The following is a 24,384-nucleotide window of genomic DNA, read 5'->3' as shown; positions in this document are numbered from 1 at the left end:
AAGGCAGGGCTTGTCCAGCGCGGGCAGAGGAGAGCTGCGGCGCCATGTGCCGTAGGAAGGGAGGGAGGCCGAGGTTAGGCCGGGCAGAATTGCTCGCTCACAACCAACCCTCGGGAGCAGGCTAAGGAGGTAGTCAGTGGAAGGAGCAAGAGGTGGGGCAGGAGGGGCTGCAGCAGTGAGCACTAGGGGGCAGCGACAAGCACACAGGGCCGTGTGGTGCCCAAAGGGGACAGGAGCGGGCGCGCCCGCTCTGATTGGACAGCGCCGCGTTTGCAGCTGCTGAACCCCAAGAGTCAGTCAGGGGGCGCGCGCGAGCGCGCACGGGGGGACAGCAGTAGCGGCGGCGGGGGCGCGCCTGCAGCGGGGGCGCGCCTGAGCGGAAAAGAGCAAGCGAGCGAGCAAGCTAAGCGCAAGAGGCCGGCAGGCTGCTGTGCTGGAGTCGGAGCGGGTGGGGGCTGGAGGAGCCAAATCGGCTCTTCGTTTTGGCCCCGCACTGAGGGAGGGGGCAGGTAAATTTCAGGAACGACTTCCCCGTTCTCCAAAAAGGCTTTCAAGCGTTTTCTTCAGCCAAATTCCATCCGGACATGGCAAGGGCGCTGCAGCCCACTCCAGATGGGCCTTTGCAAAGGGGAGGGGGGAAATCCTTGCTAGCTTCTGTCGGGCCTAGTAGGGAAGCCGGGCGGTAGGAAAAGGAGGAGGGATGAAAAGTCCAGAAGCCCTTGCTAAACCGTTCACTGTGTAGCAGCTGGAGCTTTCGGGGAGGTGGGGGGGAGTGCGGCAAGGCCAGGCCAGGCCTGCTCTGCTCTGCGGTGCTCCCGGCAAGCAACAGCAGGATGGATGCTGCCCTTGTTTTGAAGGCAACGTCAGATTGTGGCGATTAGGCGGCAACGTTGCTGGAAGTGGAGAGTCGGGGGAAGGAGCCCGCACCCGGCTTGTTAGACGTTCTGCGGCCTCCGGGCCAGAACAGAAGGCGGCTGTTGGGCCTCTGCCGCGGCAGCGGCTGCCGAGAAAAGGAGGAGGAGCAGGAGGAGGAATGGCTGCCATTTTGGAGAACAAGGCCATGGAGGGCTTGGCTGACCCCATTGTTGCTGTGTTTACTTCACAGGTTGATGCCCGCCTCACAGAATGGATCAGGCCTGCGAAGTCAGCAGGAGGGGCTGCCTGCTCTCTTTCGCCACTCCCTTGGGGCTAGACGCGCTGGAGGAGGACGGGGACAGCAGCCCCTACGTGGGGGAGGGTCGGAGCGGTAGCCCCGAGCTCCCTAATGGGGGCCCCGCGGGGGTTCCTCCAGCAGCGTCCGAGGTTGCATTCGGCCAAGACCCTTATATCCCACTGCGCAGGCTGCAGGATTTGGCCTCCATGGGCAATGCTGAATATTTCAATGGCTCAAAAGATGGCTCTGATTCCTTGCAGGAGCTGGAAATGAACGACTCTAGCCGGGACTCCCTGGAGCTTTGCAGTTCGTCGTTGTCGTTAGATGGCTCCAGAGACTACCCTCTGCAGGATTCTGCCAGGATTCTGGATTTTGACTCTTTCTCTTCATCCGAGGAAGACAAGGAGGTGGATTCAGAAGCCTCATTCATCACAGCTGAGGAAGAAATTCACTTGAGGATGGAAAATAGAGCTGCAGCCACCTGCAGTAAGGAAACCAACTCTGAAAACAGGGCAGACCTCCATCTAGGAGACTGTCTAGAAATTAGACCCAATGAGACCATTTCTGCCCTCTTATCAACCCCGGTTTCTTCTCCAGAGCATGTACAAAATAATTCTTACCAAGAGTCTGCTATAGGGAGCAGGACTGAGAAAACTGATCTACCCTCAATGCCTTATTTACCTGGAGATGCTGATCTGAGAAAAGAAAACCAATTCAGTCTCATGAAAGTATCTGAAAAGGAAGATCCAAATCCGACTCCCATCACCTTAGAAAACTTGATAGAAAGGCTTGAATCTTCAATTACTGCAAACCCACCAACTCCAGGATTACCATCTGTAAGCAGCCATGGGGTACCAAATAAGTTTTCTGGAAATTTATTTTACTGTGGCCACCTGCTGCTTTAGAGAAGCACAAATAGAGGGGAGGAAGGTCATTCAGTTAGGGGCAGCCTTCTGCAACCTGGTGCCCTCCAGATAATCTTGTTCTTAGAACCATTAACTAACTGAACTAGGATGCTAAAATTTAATTCATCTGGAAGACATTAGGCTGAAGAAAGTTGTGGGGCAGATTTTTCCTTATATTTGTTTATGTGTTTCAGATGAAAATTTAAATGGGAATGATTTAGTAAAGTTAATAATACAAATTTAGCTTATTCTACCTGGCACATAATCATCAAAGTTGGTATATTGAAAAGTAACTTATTACAGAAGCAGGATTGAATCTGTTATTTTTTTTTTCTTCTTTAGGAATTTCCACCTTTTCTTGCTTCTTATTGACAACCATTTGCCAGAATTGGGATGTGATATTTTATCGATTATTTAAAAAAAATATTACTTTATTTATTTTTAAAAAAAATTCATTTACAACATTTTCTTCTTCCTGCTTACAGTTTCAATTATTGGTATAAATCTGGAATTTTAAAACTTCTTTAAAGCCAAAATATTCTTTGGATAGAACATTTGTCCATAGAACTAATTTCTAGAGTTCTGTATAATTTCTGAGTGTAGATTATCTTTAAATCAAGAAAAAGGAAACCAGTTCTACAAACTAAAAGGTTATTCTTGCATTTCTGATTTGATTTGCAAGGTTGGTAGAACTATTTCATATAAAGGTCTCACTGCAAGATTAATAACAAAAATATAAAAATAAGTGTAATTTTGAGCATTTCTTTTGCACATGAACACATTTCAGACCCTTGCTGTCAGTTTTGTTTTTTTAGTGCATGTACATATGATACAACGAACTGACATTGTGTGGTATACTATACATTGTATAGTGTACATGTGATGTCAACAAGTGTCACATGCCAGGTAGCCATGCATATATAGCAGGATAAAATAACATGCATGAAGTAGGAAAAAATATCCTATTTTAGTAAAACTGGAAAGATTTAATTAAAACTGTAGGTTTGAAGATTACATTTTTATAGGTATAAGAAGTTGGTCTGTTCATGGGCTAGAGTTGATTGGGAATGATAGCCATGATACTGATAATATCTGGAATCAAGTTTACTTTTCACGAGTAATTTTGCAAATTATTATGTTTTGCTGTGGCCCTATATTCATTGCTCTGAGTGGAAGTATTAAAGAATAAACACAGGGATTGGCTTAAGAATTTTCATTGTGGTTGGTTTGTAAAGGTTGTGCTGTGGCAGTAAATAAATAGAAAAAAGAATGTGATATAAGAGTAATAGAACAATTCTGCATTTGCCCATTCAGAAGTACATTCCATGTAATTAAATGGAACCTATTTCTAGGTAAATGAGGAAAGGATTGTGAACAGTTATCTGATGCACAGACACACACGCACACACACACACACACACACACACACATATACACACCACCTCTAAATTTGGACATGATATGGTGGGATTTTTTTGAGTTTTCTTGTATGCGAACCAGGCTTTTATGAGTTTTTGTGTGGATGCAAACAGTATATTTGTACCAAGTGCTGCTATAAGAATTATTTTATCTTCAACTGTAACATTGAATCTGGCAGGGTAGGTCACAGATCACAATCATGTGATGTATCATTTAACCAACAAAATTAAGTGCAGTCATGATGCTTTGCTTAATGACCACACTGCTTAACAACATTTTTTCCAGTTCCAGTTATGGTCATAAGGTGAGGACTACTTATAGCCTGTGATAAACTGGAAACAGGAACTTTACACTTGTATAGAGCTTAAGTGAGTGCAGAAGCATGTGGCCTGTAGTGTTTCAATGGGATACTAAAGATCGTTATTACCGTACTTCAAACCTGAATCCCTTGTAGTAAACTCATAGGTAGAACTGTTGCTTTTCTGTGTAGAATAATAGTGGATATTATTTTTTGCTGCAAAAAAGAAAAAATAATTTGATGATTTATGGACTTGATTATTGGAAAGGGTAGGTTATGGAAAGAAAGAAACATTGATATATCCCTCCTTAGTAAGAGAGGGTAAAATACAAATATTCTTATAACTGCTAAGTAGATTAAAAACCACTTCTTGTTTTATTATTTCTTTTTCCTTCATTTCTACTTCATTTCTTTTTTCTTTCCTATTATTTTTCTCTATTTCTCTTTAAAAATGTGCAATATTTTTATTCGGAGGAAAAACTATATCTATCTATCATCTATCTTATCTATCAATCAATCAGTCATCTAATACCAGAAATGGGGATCTGGCATGTTCTTGTAACGGGGGGGATCTGTAGTCTTGTGCCACTGGGAGATCCCATCTCAGGTTTCTCCAGGCAAAAATTTGACTTAGGTCATCTTTTCTGCATCTGTTTCTGTATTTACTACCACTCAAATTATAAAGGGCTTTCTAAAAATAAATAGTTTCCATTCTACCCCACGTACTCTACCAATAACTAATAAGACCTTCTGACAAACATAATGGACAGGTAAAATTAATTTTGTGGGTTCATGCTAAATATATTAATAGCACACACATTAAGTTTTAGTTGTTCAAAATTAATCAGCATTATTTACAAAATATTTGTTGTCATAGAAAAATGGAATAGCTCTTTAATTATTTTAAATCATTATTATTTATATTATTTATTAAAATGTAAACTGTTTCTTAAAATGTGATTCTAGGACCCCTGAGTGTTCCCCTAAGAACACTCTTAAGGGTCTGCAAAATAAAATTTGCTGGCTTATTTTGAAAAATAATATCTGAGGAAGCATCTTGTCCCAATTTCATCAATCCATTGTATCAGGTCAGGCAGGGAAGACGTTACCGGCCCGATTGGTTAGAGAATTTTGACTGGCAGGGCCTAGATAAAGAGCCTTCTCTGCCATTGCCATCGCCCTATAAAATATTTTGCCTCCAGAGGTGAGGTTGTACCCAGCTTCTTTGGCCTTCCAGAAGAATATAAAGACCTGGATTTGCCAGCTGGCATGGGGATTGAAGAGTCATAGGTGACCCTAAGATCGGTTGGTGGTTTGAGGCATTCCTTCTGCCTTTTAAGTTGCCTTTTAAACTTTGTTCTTATTTTATTTTCCGCTTTTTTTCCATTCAGGTTTTCAGTTAAGTCTCTTTTACATAGTTTTGTGGTTTGTATCTGTAAACCACCCAGAGTCACTTGGGTAGTGAGATGGGCAGTATCTAAATTTGATAAATTAATCAAAATTTATGGGTAATGAGATGGGCAATTTGATAATTTGATAAATTAATAATAAAAATCCCAGAAGTGGCAGTGTGACGGCAAACGTGTCAGTTTTAACTTTTAATATGATAAATAAAGATAAAAATAACCGATACAAACAAAAGCTCTTTTGGGAATCATCCATAAATTTTAGAAGGGAACAGGGTCCAGAGAGCACAAACCTTAAGAAACACTGATGCAATAGTTTTGCTTCATCGACTGTATATAATAAAGTAGTTTGCCCATCTGTGAAAGTGAGTTTTCACTCAGAGAGAAATAAATCTACCTCCTAAACGCTCCCTTGATAGTGTCTTTTCTCTGGGGTCCTTCCTGATGTGTTGGATTAAAAGGATCCTCTGCCTCTTTGCTGTCCAAAGGTGTCAGTCCTAAATTCTGGTGTATTATAGTGGCCTGAGAGCCTTTTAAGAATGATTTTTTTAAAAAAGAGTTAGGACCATGATGGAGAACCTGTGGACACATGTGCCAGAGATGGCCTGCAGAGCCCTCTCTGTGGACACGTGCGCCATCACCAGCTGCTCTTCTAGTTTTGCGGGTGCTGGAGCACCAGAAAATGGCCAAAAAATAGGCATGTGCATGCCGGCCAGCTGGTCTTTGGGTTATTAGTGCACATGCAGTCATACACATGCAGTCTGGTTTGGGCACTTGGTGCCAAAAAGGTTCACCATCACTGAATTAGGAGAAGAAACTGGCCGTGTTCCCCAAGACCAAATTAAACAGAGCAAACCCCAGTGAAGCTCCTCCACCCATTACTGGAGGACTCTCTTTGGGCAGTCAGCTTCTTTTTGTTATTGCAATAACAAAGCTGCAATAACGCAGCTCTCCTTTCTCATCTTTATGACTTAGGAAATGTTGGAGTCACAGAAGAGAGTTAGTATTTAAACTTGACTTTATGGCACACTGGTGGTTTTCCCAATAAATGTGTTGGATCTCGGTTCCCATAATTCTCGGCCAGCCTGGTATTAGGCTGAGAATTAAGTCTAATGTATCTGGAGAGGTTTTTGGGAGGATTTGCTCTTCCTGTGGAAGTTTGTGAAAACTTGTATCTTAGTAACTTGTATCTTAGGGGGCTTGATACTGTATAATACTGTGTAACCTTCAGAGAGATTATCTTCATTGTTTTCAGAGAAAAACAATATATCTTTATAGCAGTACTCCTTAGGACAGATAGAACAATCCAGGCTAGGACTGGAAAACATAATGAATTTAGGGATTGATCCAGAATGTTCCTTTCACAGAGATTTCTGCTGAAAATAATGGGGGAGGCAGTTTCTGGTCCCCCCAAGGCTTCAGTGGCAGCAAAATCTTCAATTCTGAAACATTTCTAGTCCTCCCTAGTTTTAAGAGTCATGGGGTTTTCTGGGGATACTAAAACGGACAAAAGTTTCTTTTACTTCTCCGCATATACTTTAGATCATGGGTATCAAACTCATGTCATCATGGCGCCATCACATGATGTATTGTGACTTTTTTCCCTTCGCTAAAACAGGTATAGGCGTGGCCAGTGGGTGACACATTGAAACGAGTTTGACATCCCTGATTTAAGTTGTTATTCCATAAATGAGATGCATGAAGCCCTCTAATTTTTGGTTGTATACAAACTGCTTAACAACTTTGTTCATTGTGTTTCTGTTCAGAAGTAAGTAAAATGGCTTTTTAAGTTCATAAGGCAGATATTTAATTCCTCCATTTTCAGTGGCTATTTTTAGTTTGCTTATCACAATTTTGTAGAAAATCATAAAATAGGTGAAGTGAGTCATCTATTATTAAGCATGTTGTTTCTTATGTCTTGTTCTGTAAATGACCTTTCTATAAGTCAATAGTAATTTTTGCTAAAGTACCGTATATACTCGAGTATAAGCCGAGTTTTTCAGCACGTTTTTTGTGCTGAAAAACGTCCCCTCGGCTTATACTCGAGTATATACGGCTTATACTCGAGTTTTTTTTTTCTTCTTTTTTTCACATTATACCGGATGGCGCAAACTTGGCGGGCTTTTGCATTAGCGGGAAGCCCTGCGGTGCAGTGAGAGGCGGGCGGGAGCCGCCAGCCTTCTCGGCTGAGGAGGAGGTTTCCCGACCGGTAGCTGCCTCATTTCCCACCCTCGGCTTATACTCGAGTCCCCAGTTTACCCCAGTTTTTTGGGGTAAAATTGGGGACCTCGGCTTATACTCGGATCGGCTTATATTCGAGTATATACGGTAAGTAATAATATGTTTTCCTAGTTGTGCTAAATGAGGATGAGAAGAAATGTGGTAGTTGGGTCAGTTAAGAAAGTTAAAGATTGTATCAAAATATCACTTTAGATGCACTGAACTGAGGATCATTTCAACTAGTTAGTTGCTGATTAGAAGACACGGGTATAGGTTACTACAAACCTTCATTTGAGAGTAACCAGACAAAAGTATTGATAGCAGGCATGGCCTTCTGCTTCACATAACTATCATAAAACATCTATGATATGGACAATATATATTCATGCACAATTTTTGGACAAGCCCATGAACTTACAACACACACAATGTTTGCTAGAGGTAGGCAAATGTTTATATTCAGAAAAATACAGGGTATTTCTTGGGGTGTTTTTTTGTGTGGGGGAAGCAAAGTACTTTTGGTCATAGGGCATTTAATAATTGGAATATATATATATATATCTTTGGAGATTATGGTGACTATTAAGATAAAACTGTTTCTGACAGACCTCAAGTTATACTGTACTGAAATATTGCTTCCTTTCTCATATTCACATAAGCAATGTTTCAATAAATTAGCTCCTACACAACATTCAGTAAAGTATAATTTTTTTCAGTGAGTGGTTGAAGCATCAGCCTAGAAACTGGGAGACCATAATTTCTAGTCTCTCCTCAACCAGCTGGGTGATCTTGGGCCATTTTCTTTGGTCCTAGGAAGCAAGCAATGCTAAACCATGACTGAAAGATTGTGCCAAGAAAATTGCAGGAATCTTTCTAGGTAGTCACTAGGACTCAAAGGTACCAAATAATCATTTTCTTCGTGCTTAAAATGGGATCTATAATTAGTGTAAGACAGATTTAATTGTGCAGTTACGGAAAGTAATAGTTCATTGTTTAACAGGCCAACCTCCAGAGAACACGGTTCAGCCCAGTGGGTGAGTGCAGCCAGGTTAACACATGGATTAGATTTGTGAATTGAACTTGGATTGAACATTAATAGTTCTTGATTTATTACCGTAATTGTGACAGGAATGACAGTCATAAGTCTTTGCGGTCATAAGTTGAGATATCATATGACTGGATTTGAGGTTATGATTTTTTCCTCCCAACCATCAGTAAGCGAACGTGACAATGTTTATTTTTTTTCAAAATATTATATTGGTTTTAAAAACAAAAACAATGGACAATGCTTGACATCTCTGGTTTCTGACATTTGCATCTAATTCTAATTAATAAGTAGCATATTCCTCGATCTATATACAAATTTACATACATCCTACTTCATTACATGTCAAGCATACAATGCATTACTTCCTAAACAGCTATACACATATCCAATAAACCTATATTTCACTCATAAATTCAATATACATTGACAAATGCATTTCCAGACAATTGCTACCCTTCGTTTTGGCATTCTTCCTCTTGTCTAACCAATCATAAAATTTACTTCAGACTTCATAATACATTGACTCACTTTTATCTTTGAGTTCTAAAGTGAGTCTATTCATCTCTGCACAATTATAAATTTTACATATTACTACTACTTCTTAGAGTATTTCTTTACACTTCCTTTTTTGAGCAAATGCTAATTTTGCAGCGGTTAGTATATGCAATGTTAAATAGGTTACATTTTTATCATATTAGAATATGCCCAGTAAGAAAAATTCTGGCTTCTATTTTAACCATTAGAATCTCTTCTAGCCAGCTCTTGTGTTTGCTGCCGAAAGCGTTTTGCTCTTGGGCACTCCCTATGACCCTAAATCCGCCTCACACTTCCAACAAATTGGAGAGTGTTTTTTGCTAAATCTTGCCAATCTTGTGGGCGGGAGATGCCACCTGTAAAACATTTTATACAGGTTTTCTTTATAAGAGGCCGCCAGTGTAATTTTAGTATTTTTTCCCCACAGATTCTGCCAATTATCCAAATCAATACTGTATCCAAAACATTTGCTCCAGGTTATCATAGTCTCCGTAACTTGTTCTTCAAGCATGTCTTGTTCTAATAGATAATAATATTATTTTTCATGGCCTTTCCCTCTGTACTTAGTAGAATTTTATCCAATTCTGATGATTCTAATTTTATACCCCACTCTTGAACGTGGCAATGTTTAAAACAATGCATTTTCCCCAATGGATATTTTTTGCTGGAAAGTGGAAGTAAGTGCAGGAAACTGGCAGAAAACATTACAAAATGCAGTCATGTAACTGTGAGACACTGCAATGCCTGTAAAAGGAAGCTGAGTGACAAGTGTCCAAAATGCGATCACATGACCCGCAGGTTGTGTATAGCTGTCATAATTCCAAAAATGATTGTAAGTAAATTGAGGGAGGTCCATTGTAACTCTCGTCATTAAGTAAATGCTTGTAAGTCGAGGACTACCTGTAGATTTAAAGTCTGGTATACTAAGATGACTTTCTGCTTTGTTTCTGGCTTGTGTAGGGTTGCAACCCCCCCCCCCATTTGATAACTTTAAAATAACATATAGCACTGAACTAAAGGATAGCTAATTGTAGTAATTGTTCCTAATATAGAAAATGTGTTTAATGTATATTTCTATTTTTTTTTCCAAAATAAGAACAAATATTTAATGTTCTCTTCCTCAGACTTCTTTTTTCTTGTAATACATTTTACATTGTTGCAAGCTTTCTAAAACTATGGGGAACAAAAACTAGTAACATCTCTTAGTGACCTGGAACATATATATATTTTTTCTATTGTTTCCTATTAGTATTGAAATCTCCACTGAGAAAAATTCTAGCCCAGAAGAATAACTAATTGCATATGTACACTAAATGACTAAATTAATTGAATTTTTTCTTCTGTTATTAAGGCCAGAATGAATGGATTAATTTGAAGACAAAAGGTTGCTTTTCACTGCTTTTGGAAACCAGGTAGTATCAGCCCTAGTCAGTACTTGAACGGTAGACCACAGGAAATTTTAGGGTTTTAGGCTAGATTAGGACATTGAAAAAAAATACCCTGGAAGAAGACAGAAGGCACTCACTTCTGTATGGCTGCTAACTAAACTGTATGTATATTGAAAAAATGCTGGGCGGGGGAGGGGCAGGGATTTTTGCTACCGGTTCTCCGAACGACCCACCGCCATCGCTACTGGATCGGGTGATCCGGTCTGAACCGGGAGCATTTCACCCCTGGGCTAATGTAATTAATTGGGCTAATATATAGATTCTAAACCAGGTGCTGCACAGTTAATTTTTGAATCCCTATATGTAGCTATGTCATCTTGCATAGCACTGTGGCAACTAGGGGAGTAATAATTATATAAAATATTTTATATTCCGTTTTGTTAGTACTGAATGCTAACTTTTTTCTCTGCAGTGAGAAGAACTTTTATTGTGCCTATAGCTTTTTAAACATCATTATGGGGGTGGGAACTCCTGCTAAATTTATTGTTAGATTGAGCTTGGAATTAGAATCACTAGTAGGCATGTTAAATAATGAATGGAATTGAAAAAAGAAAGGTCCCAAATTTATAAAAGGAGAACCACAAACCATTACTACGTTACTATATTATTAATGATTGAAACAAGTTTTCCATTTCCTGTTTTCTCTTTTGTGTTGTTTAAATTTAATTATGAGTTAGCCCAAAATCTTAAATTCTTTGCTCTTTAGAAACAATGTGTTGCGCAAATATGGTAACATGTAGTTTTTCTTTTATAAAGGAACATATTTTATACAGTGTTTTAATTTTATTGTAATTTAGTTTAACCTTAAATCAGTTGTAGTTTTTTCTTCCCTTGCTCATTCTGGCCTCCCAACATTCCACTCAAAAATTAAGTGTGGTACTCCATACAACAAAATACAGCATTTTCACGTCGTACTATGTCTGAACCATGTTGTTATAGGAAAATAAAATTAAAATATATTTTCTAGGTAAATAAAATTCCATAAATTTTAAACAATGAAGCAAAGCCATTGGGGGTTTGAGACAAAATATCCTTTGGCAAGACAATGTCATACCATTCTTGACTTTTATAATGCTGATCCCCAAGGTCTAGCAAATGAGACAATGAAGAAAATAGTCCAGATTAGATTAAAATTGGTTTGACTTCTTTGAACTTTTGAAATAACAGAGTTGCTCATAATGTAAATCAAATTAACATGAATTTAATGCAAGCCAGAGTTCCTATAAAAATACAGCTGCCTAGAGTCAGCAAAGAAGTCTTAAAGTTGCCAAGGTTGGAGACCCCTGATCTAGATGACCATCAGATGACAAGAATGGTTTAGATCAGGGCTGTCAAACTCTCGGTCACGCACTGACGATGGCCATGCACGGTTTAGTGAAGGGGGAAAAGGCCCATACATCAGGTGACGTCACCATGACTCCAGGAATTTGACACCTCTGGTTTAGACCTTTTTTTTACTACAATCTAATGGTCATCTGGAGTTTTTGTTTCCCATATCTAGTTCTCAACCTCTGTACATGCACAGAAATGTGTCCATATGCACTTTGCTCATACTTTCTTCAGTATTATTAACTGTTTTCTCAAAGAACGTTTGTTAGCAGTATGAGTTGAATTTTTATCACCAGTGACATCTAGATTATAAGAGAATTATATATTTCTTTAGGATGAACTATCTCTTCACTGTTTGGACCCCTTTTATTTCCATAGCCTTGAAAATATCAAGTAACAGAATTTAAGTTTGGAAGATATCTTTATGAATTATTCAAGTGACTACAACTTAGCCTTGCTTCTTAGAGCAAAATAATAGGGAGGGTAGTATGCAGGTTCAGAAGAGAGATCGAGCTAATGTCAGCACTTTGCCTGTCAAATGGGTAGGTTTGAGGTTTATAGGATATGGGGATGAAAGTCAAGAAGCTTGGTTGGATGAAGCAGTGTTCCTCTTGGAGTATTCCTCCTAGCAAAAAAAGGAAGAGCCATCTTTGCCAGTCATCCCTTTCAGGACTGAGCCCAGTGCCATCTCTTTCATTGTCCAGATGAGTTCTCTAATCTGTAAAAAACCTTTTCAGAGCCACACAGGCTCTAAGTTAATCCAAAACCCTACGAAGCCCTTGTTTTTTTCCAGCTTGCTAACAAAATTGCCCACTGAATTAAAAGCTGGTTAAAAATGATCCTGGTCCAATCTATAGAGTTAATATCTGAACAATTTTAAACACTATAGAAGTGCTACTATTGCAGAAGGAACTGTGGCCAAATACCCATTTTTAAAAAACACAATTAAAATCCTTTCAGCCACATTAATAAATATAACCCAGAAGGGGGTGCCATTGTGACCAATGAATGCCAAATCAGTTCAATAGGGGACTACAGAGTGTAATATTTCCTCTCCTTTCTAATGAGTAAGAAATCAGTTAATGAGAAAAAAAGAGAAAGCTGCAGAAATAATATTCCCTGTAGATAACACACACAGTGTTAATTTATGCAAACATGAATTATTCTGGTACTTTCAATAAGCTCAGCAGAGCTGAAAACCAGTTTAAAGTGCATTATGAAAAGGCACTTATTGGACATGTGCAATAATTATAGCTTATGGATAGGTGGATTATTTTAAAAAGGGGTTTTTTAGGCTTGATTTGTTATTTTCTGCCATGTGCATATTTTAATCTTGTATTAATGTCAAAATTTATCTAGTTTTTTATTTAGTACAGGAGAATTCCAAAAACACTAGACTGGTACATATGTTGATTTTTAAGTGAATATATTTTCAAATGTGTTGATGAGAATAATTGTTTGTAAGTTGAATATATAATGGAGCTTGTAGGGTAGTGTGTGTGTATTAAATTCAGGAATATATATAGCTAATTCTCAACTGTGATGTAATTGCTCTAGGGAATTACATTTTGGATGATGGCTTCTGCAATAAGGTCTGTAGATATCGGGGATTTGAAATGGTTTCACCATCATTAAGCACCTTTTAAATTCAATTCAAACAATAAATATTGCATAAACATCGTCAAAAAACCCATATCCAGTATATTAAATATTGGCCTTTGATGGGAAGTGGGATAGATATAGTTTAAATAATGAAATCATGTTCAGAAAACCCACTTCCTATACTTCTGTGGACATTCTCTAGGTAAACAGCAGAAACCTTTCAAATCCTTTTGAAACTTCTGCAGAATCTTAATGTTCAAGACAAGGGGACAGTATTCTGACCCCAATCTTTCTGGCTTCATGGACCGGCAGCAGCAGTGGCGGTGGCAGCGGGAGGGGAGGGGATAGTTTTGTATGCACAACCTAGTTCCTACGCATGCACAAATGAACCTTCACGTGTTTGACCATTACTTGTGCAATACGGTTCCCAATAGGCCTCAGATTGGTACCAGTCTGCAGCCCAGGGGGTTGGGGATCTCTGTTCCAACTGAAATATGTCTTTCTGCTACATCCATAAAGAATGGGTTAGGATGCATTCTTTTGAAGGAAATTCATTTTAGACAATTCAGTAACTCATAGTGAAGAATTGGTTCCACAAGAGATACAGCAGATGTGTCCTCCAAAAAGTTGATGCTGTTGTGAAGGTCATACATCCATGGATTTTGCAAGATAGAAGGCATTTCCATCAGGATTATTTGCAGCTGCTTTGTTTCCCCATTAGCCCTGTTAGAAGAGCCTATGCATGCAGAAATATATCTACTTGCCAGTGGAAGGTCTTCACAGCAGCTGTACCAAATTGTTGGGAAACTCTGATCATTTAGACACTTGAAGAAATGCTTTGTTCAAAATGCTATGAAAAAAAAACATGATTTATACAATGCTCATTGATAATGGTTACTGGAATCCAAACTGGCTCAATCCGAATGGAAAGAACTTCTTGTCTTGAAACCCTCAGTAGCAGATGCATCACCAGATTTTTTGTTCACGTTGTCCATTACCTCCAGCTGGGGACTCTGTAGGTGACATGGCTATGTGGCATCTTTCCACAGAGGAAGGAGACATCCTCATTACCTATCTGCTATACAATTTGTAGAACAAAAGTCCAGTATGCTCAGATTATTTCAGTGGCACAGCCAGCAATGACCCACATATGGCTGGCCTAGAGATGCACTTTGAAGTTTCTTAGGCCACTGTTTTGGAGTCCTAAGTTGGAGGTTCTGCAACCAGTTTTTTAGGAGGAATTTACACACTAGGATTCTGATGTGATTGGTGCTGAGTTATAGTGAACCTTAATGCTCTCTTTTGACAATTTGTATGCAGTTAAATACTGATGTTTAAAAATAATTTAGTTTAAAAAGAATTTCCCCCCCCAACTTCTCATTATCCTAAAACTGCATTTCTTTAATGGAATATTGATTGCTCATTATTTATGTAAAGAGAATTTGGTCTATGAATTTTTGACATCGGTTGGCTTGCTTTTCTTCATAAAGAAGATAGAAGAACAAGAGAGAGAGAGAAAGAAAAATATTGTGAGGAACTGTCATTAAGAAGCATTTACCAATAGTAATATAATGATACAATACATTGAAAATTTGGATTTTTTTGAATACTTTTCTGTGCTATCAAAGGACTATTATATTTATACAAATTATTACAATTCACCTTTTAAAATCGTAGTTGAACCTTGAATATCCTTTTCTTGAATGCAAGTATGTATGAGGAGTGCATTCTTCCATACAATGGGAGACACCAGTAGTTTCCATAGTGCAAAATAATTTCAGATGTGTATATTTCCACTTCAGAAAAGGTGATAAATTCTTATTATATTTCAGAGTATGATGTTTTTGAGATGAAAATCTTTTTTTTTAATTGAAAAAGTTTTACAAGAAAATTTCCCCCCATTACATTCCCCACCACTCCCCCCACCCACCATCACCCCCTCCCCCCACCCCACCCCCAGACTTCCCAGAGCAGAATACAAGGTATAAGATCTAACAATCATAAACTAGAATACCCATCCCTCCCCTAAAACCTCAACTCTCCTTCTCCATAAAAAGAAACAAAAAAGAAGGAAATGTTCATTCATAAAATATTTGATGTTCTTCATCCAATAATTGTTCTGAATATAGTCAGTCCATCTTCCTCATTCTGGTATAGTGCAGGACCTATTTCACAGACAAAAGCCAGGAAAAGCTCCAGGCCCAGACAAGATAACTTCTTCTTGCTTAAAAGTCTGTGCTGACCAATTGGCCCCCATCTTCACCCATATTTTCAATAAATCACTAGAGATGTGTTATGTTCCTTCTTGCTTCAAACGCTCTACCATCATCCCAGTGCCGAAGAAGCCCACCATCAAGGAACTGAATGACTACAGACCAGTTGCTTTAACATCTGTAGTCATGAAAACCTTTGAAAGGCTAGTGCTTTCCTACCTGAAAACCATCACGGATCCGCTGTTAGACCCCTTGCAATTTGCATACCGAGCAAATAGATCAACAGATGATGCTGTTAATATGGCTCTGCACTACATCCTACAACATCTTGAGTCTCCAAAGACCTATGCAAGGGTCCTTTTTGTAGACTTTAGTTCAGCATTCAATACCATCATTCCAGACATTCTTCTAACTAAGCTAAACCAGCTACAGGTACCGGAACAGACTTGTAAGTGGATCACAAGCTTCCTAACAAACAGGAAGCAGCAGGTGAAGCTAAGCAAGATCACATCAAATACCTGTACAATTAGCACAGGGACCCCCCAAGGCTGTGTGCTCTCCCCACTTCTCTTCTCTCTGTATACCAATGACTGCATCTCCAATGATCCATCTGTTAAGCTACTGAAGTTCGCAGATGACACAACAGTGATTGGTCTCATTCGAGACAATGACGAATCCGCATATAGACGAGAGGTCGAACGATTAGCCTTGTGGTGCAACCAAAACAATCTGGAACTGAACACACTCAAAACCGTAGAAATGGTGGTAGACTTTAGGAAAAACCCTTCCATACTTCCACCTCTCACAATACTTGACAACACAGTATCAACAGTAGAAACCTTCAAATTTCTGGGTTCTATCATATCGCAAGATCTCAAATGGACAGCTAACATCAAAACATCATTAAAAAGGACAACAAAGAATGTTCTTTCTGCCAACTCAGTAAGCTCAAACTGCCCAAGGAGCTGCTGATCCAATTCTACAGAGGAATTATTGAGTCTGTCATTTGCACCTCTATAACTGTCTGGTTCGGTCCTGCAACCCAACAAGAAAACACAGACTTCAGAGGATAATTAGAACTGCAGAAAAAATAATTGCTACCAACCTGCCTTCCATTGAGGACCTGTATACTGCACGAATCAAGAAGAGGGCCGTGAAAATATTTGCAGATCCCTCGGATCCTGGACATAAACTGTTTCAACTCCTACCCTCAAAACGACGCTATAGAGCACTGCACACCAGAACAACTAGACACAAGAACAGTTTTTTCCCGAAGGCCATCACTCTGCTAAACAAATAATTCCCTCAACACTGTCAGACTATTTACTGAATCTGCACTACTATTAATCGTTTCATAGTTCCCATCACCAATCTCTTTCCACTTATGACTGTATGACTATAACTTGTTGCTGGCAATCCTTATGATTTACATTGATATATTGATCATCAATTGTGTTGTAAATGTTGTACCTTGATGAACGTATCTTTTCTTTTATGTACACTGAGAGCATATGCACCAAGACAAATTCCTTGTGTGTCCAATCACACTTGGCCAATAAAAATTCTATTCTATTCTATTCTATATTTTCTTGTAGGTTTTCAGTCTGGTACATTGAAGTTTCCAACAAGTTCAATATTTTTAACTTTCAGTCTTTGATAACAAACATATAGTCCATATTCCAATATTACACTGACATTATTTCACCCCCCCTATTTCCATCACAATAAACTACCAAATATTTTATGACCATTTTAACATTTTAACCTTAAGCAACTCCCTTTCTATTTTAATTTTTAATTTAATTTCCCCCCCAGCACTTTAAACCCAACATCAATTTTTATCCAAAGTAACTAAATCCACCATTAATAAAATAATGTCAATAAAATATATCTCCCACATTTTACTTACAAATTAAAACAAATACACCCCAACTTAATTTCCAAATACCATCTATAAGACATTTTATATAAAAAAAGAATTTAAATTATCCTTTCTTGCTTTTAATTTTTATCCAAAATAGATAAATCCACCACTTATAATAATAACAAAATAAATATAATACACCCACATTTAACTTACAAACTCAAGCACATGCGCATTATCCTTTTTATTTCTTTTATGTTCAGAGAGATGAAAAATCTTGATGGGAGGAAAGTTATTTGAAAAGAGAAGTAGGAAAAGGAAAAGGATTTTCTGAGCCTTTCCAGTGTTTCCAAATTTATTTCTCATGCCTAGGGAAAGAAATAAGGTTTGTCCCTACATTCTTCAACTTATTTCCAGTTTTTTAGACTATCATTTGAAGTGTAGCTAAAATTTCTTCTTGAAAAATTAGTGATTGTATCTATATTCTTTAATATAACTTGTTTCAGGCTTATTAGAAGGTTACCCTGTAAATAGTAGAACTTTAATTGGTTATCAGCTGAATGAATTCCATAAACTTTTTTACAATATGTCTTTAAGTCTTCTGAGGCCACAAATTACATAAATATGCTGCAGAAGAATGTTCTTGTTTATAGATGGATGTGGAGATCAGCAAATTATTTATAGAGGTTTGCATAGTTAGATTCTGTTCAAAAATTGCATCTAACCAAGGAAGTTTGCTGTGTATTATGTTATTTATGTGGTTCATTTGCTCTGGAATTTGAGGTGAGGTCATAATTAATATATTTTCAATCTTGGCTTAGCAATTATAGTCATATTTATGTCCAATATCATTGGCCCTCAACCTTTTGGGCACCAGGGACCAGTTCCTTGGACAGGTTTTTCCACGGACCAAAGGGGATGTGGTTTTCTTTGCTGCCTGCACCCCGCAAATGGGGCTTTGCTTATTTGGACGGACCAGTTTCTGGCATGACATGGAACAGTGCCAGTCCATGGACTGAGGATTTGGGGCTCCTGTTCTATATAATAACTGTTGTAAAATTCCAAGTAACATTTAGCTTGGGAAAGCATAGAGAAAACTATTCTCCTATGGTAAATCCAAATTTACAAGAACTATAATTTCATATGAAGAAGCAAGCCTATTGGTACACATTGTTTAACTGCTCCCACTCAGGTTTTCTTGGCATTTGATGCCTCTAGCCAACTTGGGAGAACTAAAAAATGTCGGAGAGGAAACAACAGATAAGCAATCAAGAAGGTGACTAATTGGAAATTAAGTGTACAGTTCTCTGTCAAGATTTGAAATAGGATCTGGAAGTATTTATAGGCAGTTAAGGTCATCAAGAAGCAATGGATAACATAGTAGTTCAAGTATGATGAAAATTAAGATAGGGGATAATCCTACATTTTTACAAATCCAAAATAATTACAGTAATAGACTCTCATCCCCTGTTGTGAATAAAAGAGGTAACAACAGAGTTAATCATTCAAAAGATATAGAGATAAGAGAAGGACCTTTAACCAATTGTTTTGTGTTGCGGGTAGATGTTTAGCTACTACCATTGGGACCTGTATCTTGGTCATTAAACAAAGAAGTCACTAAATGAAACAGCAACTGTGCCTATGATCTTACTTCAGCTTTCCTTTGCTTTACAGACCTGTGAAGGTCATAAATGCAAAGATCGGTTGTGAAGTTACTTTTTCAAAGTAACTCCAAACAGTTGGTGAACAAGGACTATTTGTATTCAGTAGAACAAACCAGAGGAAATGGTCAGTGAAATGCGATCTTTTGGATTAGTGTAATTTCTTACTTAGTGGTTTTTGCAATCTCTAAGAAATGTTAAAATTGATAAAGGTTTTTTTCCTCTGTGAAAAGCTATATTTATGATTTTAAAAGGAAAATAATGGGTAGATATTTTGCATAAGCTTCCACTTGAGGCTAGCTATTTAGGTAGGAACACCTGTTTTGAATTGTTTGTATTTCTAATTAAAACTCAAGTACTATAATTCAATTGGTTGACGAACTGTTATGTAAAGAAATTCTATTAAATATTCCAAACTGTAGCTATTTGTCAGCTATTTCCAATGGTATGCTGGGTTTCAACTCCTCAGCCATCATAATCATTTAGCAAGCAAAAATGGTAAGAATTGTTGGCCAGTGAGAATTAGCCATAATTTCTGAATCCCAAGCAATTTGTATCTTTGGAGATAGTATGCTTTGTCCTCTACAAGATTAGAAAAGAAATGAGTGTGCAGTAATGTTGACTCAGAATTAGCTCCATTAAAATTCATTGTTTACTCTTAGCTTTGTTTACCCTTAGCCAATAGAATTAGAATTGCAGCTCAATACTCACATGATCTTCATATTAGAATAGGATGAGCAGATATAAAAGAAGTTTGGGCTTCAGTTATTCTTTGCAAATGTAATCTTCTGAAATTTCCTCTACACAACTGTTAAAGAAGAAACCTTCTTCTCCTTTACCTATAATTTAGCTACCTGAATATAAGTAATTTCTATGAGGGATATGAGTTCTAATTTTTCTACTTGACAGAATGGCTGGGCTTAGATGTCTCACTAAGCCATTATATGACCATTATATTTTCAAGCTAAGATTAAAACAAGCCACAACTCAACATAAAGTACAAGTCATAGTGACCTGATTCACAAAATACTGAGAGGAAATGGCCAGGTTTTTGGCTTGTGGCCCCTGAGAATTCTGAAAGCGTATTGTGGATCAAGTCATAAAATTTGACTTTGTAATAAAAGATAGTTTATTCAAGAATGGCTGCTCCACTGGCTCTGTTAATCATAAATATTTGTTTATTAGATAATAAACTGATGTAGTTATTCTTCATGATTTATGTTGTTAGATGCATATACATTTATCATAGTGTTCCTTTTTGGGATAAGCCATGCATAAAAAATAAGTGAGAAATAGTGAACAAAAGAAATTAAAACATTAGATTAAACACTGACATTAGAATTTAAAAATGGAAGTATAGCTAAATCTTATTTATTCTGGCTCTACTATCTATATTTCTCCAAAACTTTCTATCCTTTTTATCTTTTATCATCACTTTGAGGTCTCTCTAACTGGAACCCAGAATGCAATGATAGGCAGTGCTGATTATGCCTCGGTATGCCCATATAATACTTCTGCTTCAGGAACTGCATTGGTTGCCAGTTTGTTTCCAAGTAAACAATTCAAAGTGCTGGTTGCTACTTTTAAAAACCTACATGGCACAGGGCTTGATTACTGGAAGGATCACTTGCCTCCCATAGGATCTACCCGGCTGATCTGATCTGGCAGGGTTGGCACACTCCCAACTTCCTTTCATTAAACAATGCAGTCTATCAGGACTCTAGAAGCATGCCTTCCTGATAATGCCAGACCTCTGGAATGAGGTTTTCCCCAAGATTTGAATAGCTTCCACCCTACTGCTGTTTCAAAGGACGCCAAAAAACCTGGCTCTTTAAAACCAGACTTTTAGTGGGTGTGACTGAAGACTCCCTTCTTTTTTTCCATTTGGGTTTATTATCTCTGCAACTGTACCTTTTTCTGTGTAGTTTTCTTAACTTAAATGTACTTAACTTAAATGTTTAAAATGATCAGAGTTGCTGAGAGTTGCGCAGCATTTGAATTTAATATATTATTATTATTGTTGGTCATATGTTTAGCCCGACGTTTAGACTGGATTTGGCATTTTTACCACCTATTGAGTTCTTCCCAACGGCCTCTGATAGTCAAATGCTGGTTCATGATGTTAAAGGTATCATCTCAGGATATAAGCTGTTTGAAGTAAAGCTTACTTTTGATTGTGATTTTCTCACTTGGTGATCAGTGGTGCTGCAGTTGTTTTGGGATTGCACCCAAGGTGCCTATTACTATTTGGTACTTTCTTTGCTTTTTTTCCCAATAGAGTTGTTTTACCTCTATTTATTTTTTGTTATTTTTCCAACGGTTTCTCTTCTATTTCGCTGTTTTCAGTTACTGTAGCATCCGCCATCCAGACTTTTTTTGTGTGTTTCTTCACTGTTATTAATTCTGGGATGTTAACATGGCAGTGTGCTTATCTGTTTGAATTCTAAAGTCCAAGAACACTTTAGCTTCTTCATTTTCTTTTATTTTCTCTACTTTGTGGTTCTGGTTCTTGATAAATGGTGATTCTTGCAGATACTCCAGTGCAGCATTGTTGGTACTTTGTCATGCCATTGTCTGTGTGATCTTATAGAATCTAACTAGCTGGTCCATTGTTTCTTCAGCTTCTTTGCAGAGGTGGCATTTGCTATCTGTGGCTATCTTCTCTATTTTGGCTTTGCCTGCATTTGTTCTTAAGGCTTGGTCTTGTGCAGCCAGAATTGGCTCCTCTGCATTTTCTTCAATTTTCCTGCTCCTAGCCGTTGTTATTCTTGTTATTATCTGCTTTGCCTCCAATTTTCTTAGTGTACTGGCCATGAAATACTTTGCATTGCTGTGTCTCTTTTCTATTTTGTTCTGTCTTTCTTGTATACCAGTTTGGTCTCTCCAATTCTCAGTTAAGACTTCATGAGATAGTAGCTTCAGTGCGTCTTCTTTGTCCTTCAGATATTATTCCAAAGCCCTTTTTTCTTCTTCAGCTATCTGGTGTATTTGTAACATTCCACTCCCACCTATGCTTCTTGATAAATAATACCTGTCCATATTCCTGCATGGATGAAGGGCATTATTCATTATAATTCTTTTTCTGGTCTTACTTACTTAGGCCATGTGATCCCCTTTTGCAACCTTCTGACAAGCAAAGTCCATGGGGAAGCTAGATTCACTTAGAAACTATGTTACTAACTTAACAATTGCAGTGATTCACTTAACAACTCTGGCAAGAAAGGTCATAAAATGGGGCAAAACTCACTTAACAAATATCTCACTTAGCAACAGAAATTTTGGGATCAATTGTGGTTGTAAGTCAAGGATTACCTGTGTTGCAGTATGTAGTAGTATGTTGTAGATCTGTATTGCTGCATTTTCCTAATATTATATTAAACTAAACCTACATGCACACCCTAGTCAACATATCTTTAATATCATCACAAGAGTTCCTTATATTTTTTCAAGGGAATGTCACACATCATTATCTTAATCCACTCTCAATGTTGAACTATTTACTACGCATTCCTTACATTCCCTTGCATTATTTATTTACTTGATAGGTTTATATCCCATCTCATTTTATAACTCACTTTATAACTCTAACAATCCCTATGGGGCTGTGTTGTGAAAGGGCAATTGCTCCGAAGTCACCAAAACTCATCCTGTGAATTTCTATGGCTATTTCTATTACTTGATCTGGATCTCCCCAATTCTCATCCTGCCTTTTAGCCATTGCCCGCTGTAGTTGTATGAATGCCTACAAGTTGTAAGAATGCCTACAAGTAGCTTTATATATCCTGGGGGTATTCTTGGAAATAATTGTAAAAATAAAGCTGGACTATTCTCTGTTTCTGCATTGTGTCATGCCAGATTCCTAATCACTTTTTTAATTAAAAGAATCTTTTAAAAATGAGTGGAACTTAGAGCCTATTGAATCCCAAAAGAGATATTTGTAGATACATCATTGCTTATTGAGATTGCATTGCACATTTCAAGAACCTTATATTAAATTATGCATTATGAATTTTAAAACACAATAGATACCGTATATACTCGAATATAAGCCGATCCGAGTATAAGCCGAGGTCCCCAATTTTACCCCAAAAAACTGGGGTAAACTGGGGACTCGAGTATAAGCCGAGGGAGGGAAATGAGGCAGCTACCGGTCAGGGAAAGCCTCCCTCCCTCAGCCGAGAAGGCTGGCGGCTCCCCCGCCCCGCCCTCTCACTGCACCGGCAGGGCTTCCCCGCGCTAATGCAAAAGCCCGCCAAGTTTGCACCATCCGGTATAATGTGAAAAAAAGAAAAAAAAAACAAACTCGAGTATAAGCCGTATATACTCGAGTATAAGCCGAGGGGACGTTTTTCAGCACAAAAAACGTGCTGAAAAACTCGGCTTATACTCGAGTATATACGGTACATTCACATATATCACCAAGCCAAAATAGGCAAGTACCGTCAATGGTATATGACAAAGGCTAATTATCTCTCTCATATGTATGAATGTATGCATGTATATATACACATGCAAACACAAACGTACATGTGTGTGTATATGTGTGTGTGTGTGCACGCACCAAAAGCAAACATATTCCCGGAAATATTGTATGCATAATTATGCAAACATTGCTATTTCATAAATACTTGAAATCAAGATTTGTAACAATGGTTTCTTGAATAAGCCATGTTAGCTGAATTTGCTCATGAAGCTAAACTATAATGACAGGGTTATGCAAAGCCATGATAGAGTTGACTTTAATGTTTTACTTAGTATATTATGAGAATCTTTGCAAACTAGGCCATTATGTTCAGTCCTTATGATGTAAAGTCATTTTTTTAACTTTATATATGAATTTTCCTGCATGCTGGTCTCACGAGGAATATACTGTATAGTTTTTAGGAATGGGTATATGAAACCTAAAGAGAACAGAATCCAGACAGCTGCACAAAGGATATGGTGCAGAAATAAATGTGGTGGGAGTCATAGGAAAAGTTGCAATTCATCTACATGGGACAGATCCTACTTCTATATAGAATTAATTTTATTATTATTAAATTCTGTGTCTAAGAAAATTCAGACTTACATTTAGTTTCTGTGGTGCTATTGTATGCAGATACAATCTAAGTACAGAAAGTTTGATGTTGAAATAACATTTTATCAGTCTGTTTGATTTAAAATAATCTTCCAAAAGAATTAAGTATTGATCTACATGATAAAGCCCAAAAGGGTCTTTCTCAAGACATATTTTATCTTATTCCTGACATATGCTATATCTTACATCTGATTTTGCTTTAAGATC

General features: G+C 37.9%; 1 protein-coding gene across 1 annotated transcript in view; it reads left to right on the top strand.

Annotated features, from left to right (window-relative positions):
* Positions 1–527: 527 nt before the first annotated feature.
* NSD1 (nuclear receptor binding SET domain protein 1) overlaps positions 528–24,384 on the top strand; it is a 78,281-nt gene continuing 54,424 nt past the window's right edge. Inside the window, exon 1 of the mRNA XM_058171756.1 lies at positions 528–2,004. Within this exon, the coding sequence (XP_058027739.1) occupies positions 1,126–2,004 (879 nt within the window). The 5' untranslated portion in view covers positions 528–1,125. The remainder of the gene's footprint in view (positions 2,005–24,384) is intronic.

The sequence above is a fragment of the Ahaetulla prasina genome, chromosome 2 (genome assembly GCF_028640845.1).
Source record: "Ahaetulla prasina isolate Xishuangbanna chromosome 2, ASM2864084v1, whole genome shotgun sequence".
NCBI lineage: Eukaryota > Metazoa > Chordata > Lepidosauria > Squamata > Colubridae > Ahaetulla > Ahaetulla prasina.
The sequence above is the reverse complement of the archived record's forward strand: the minus strand, read 5'-3'. Positions and strand labels throughout refer to the sequence as shown.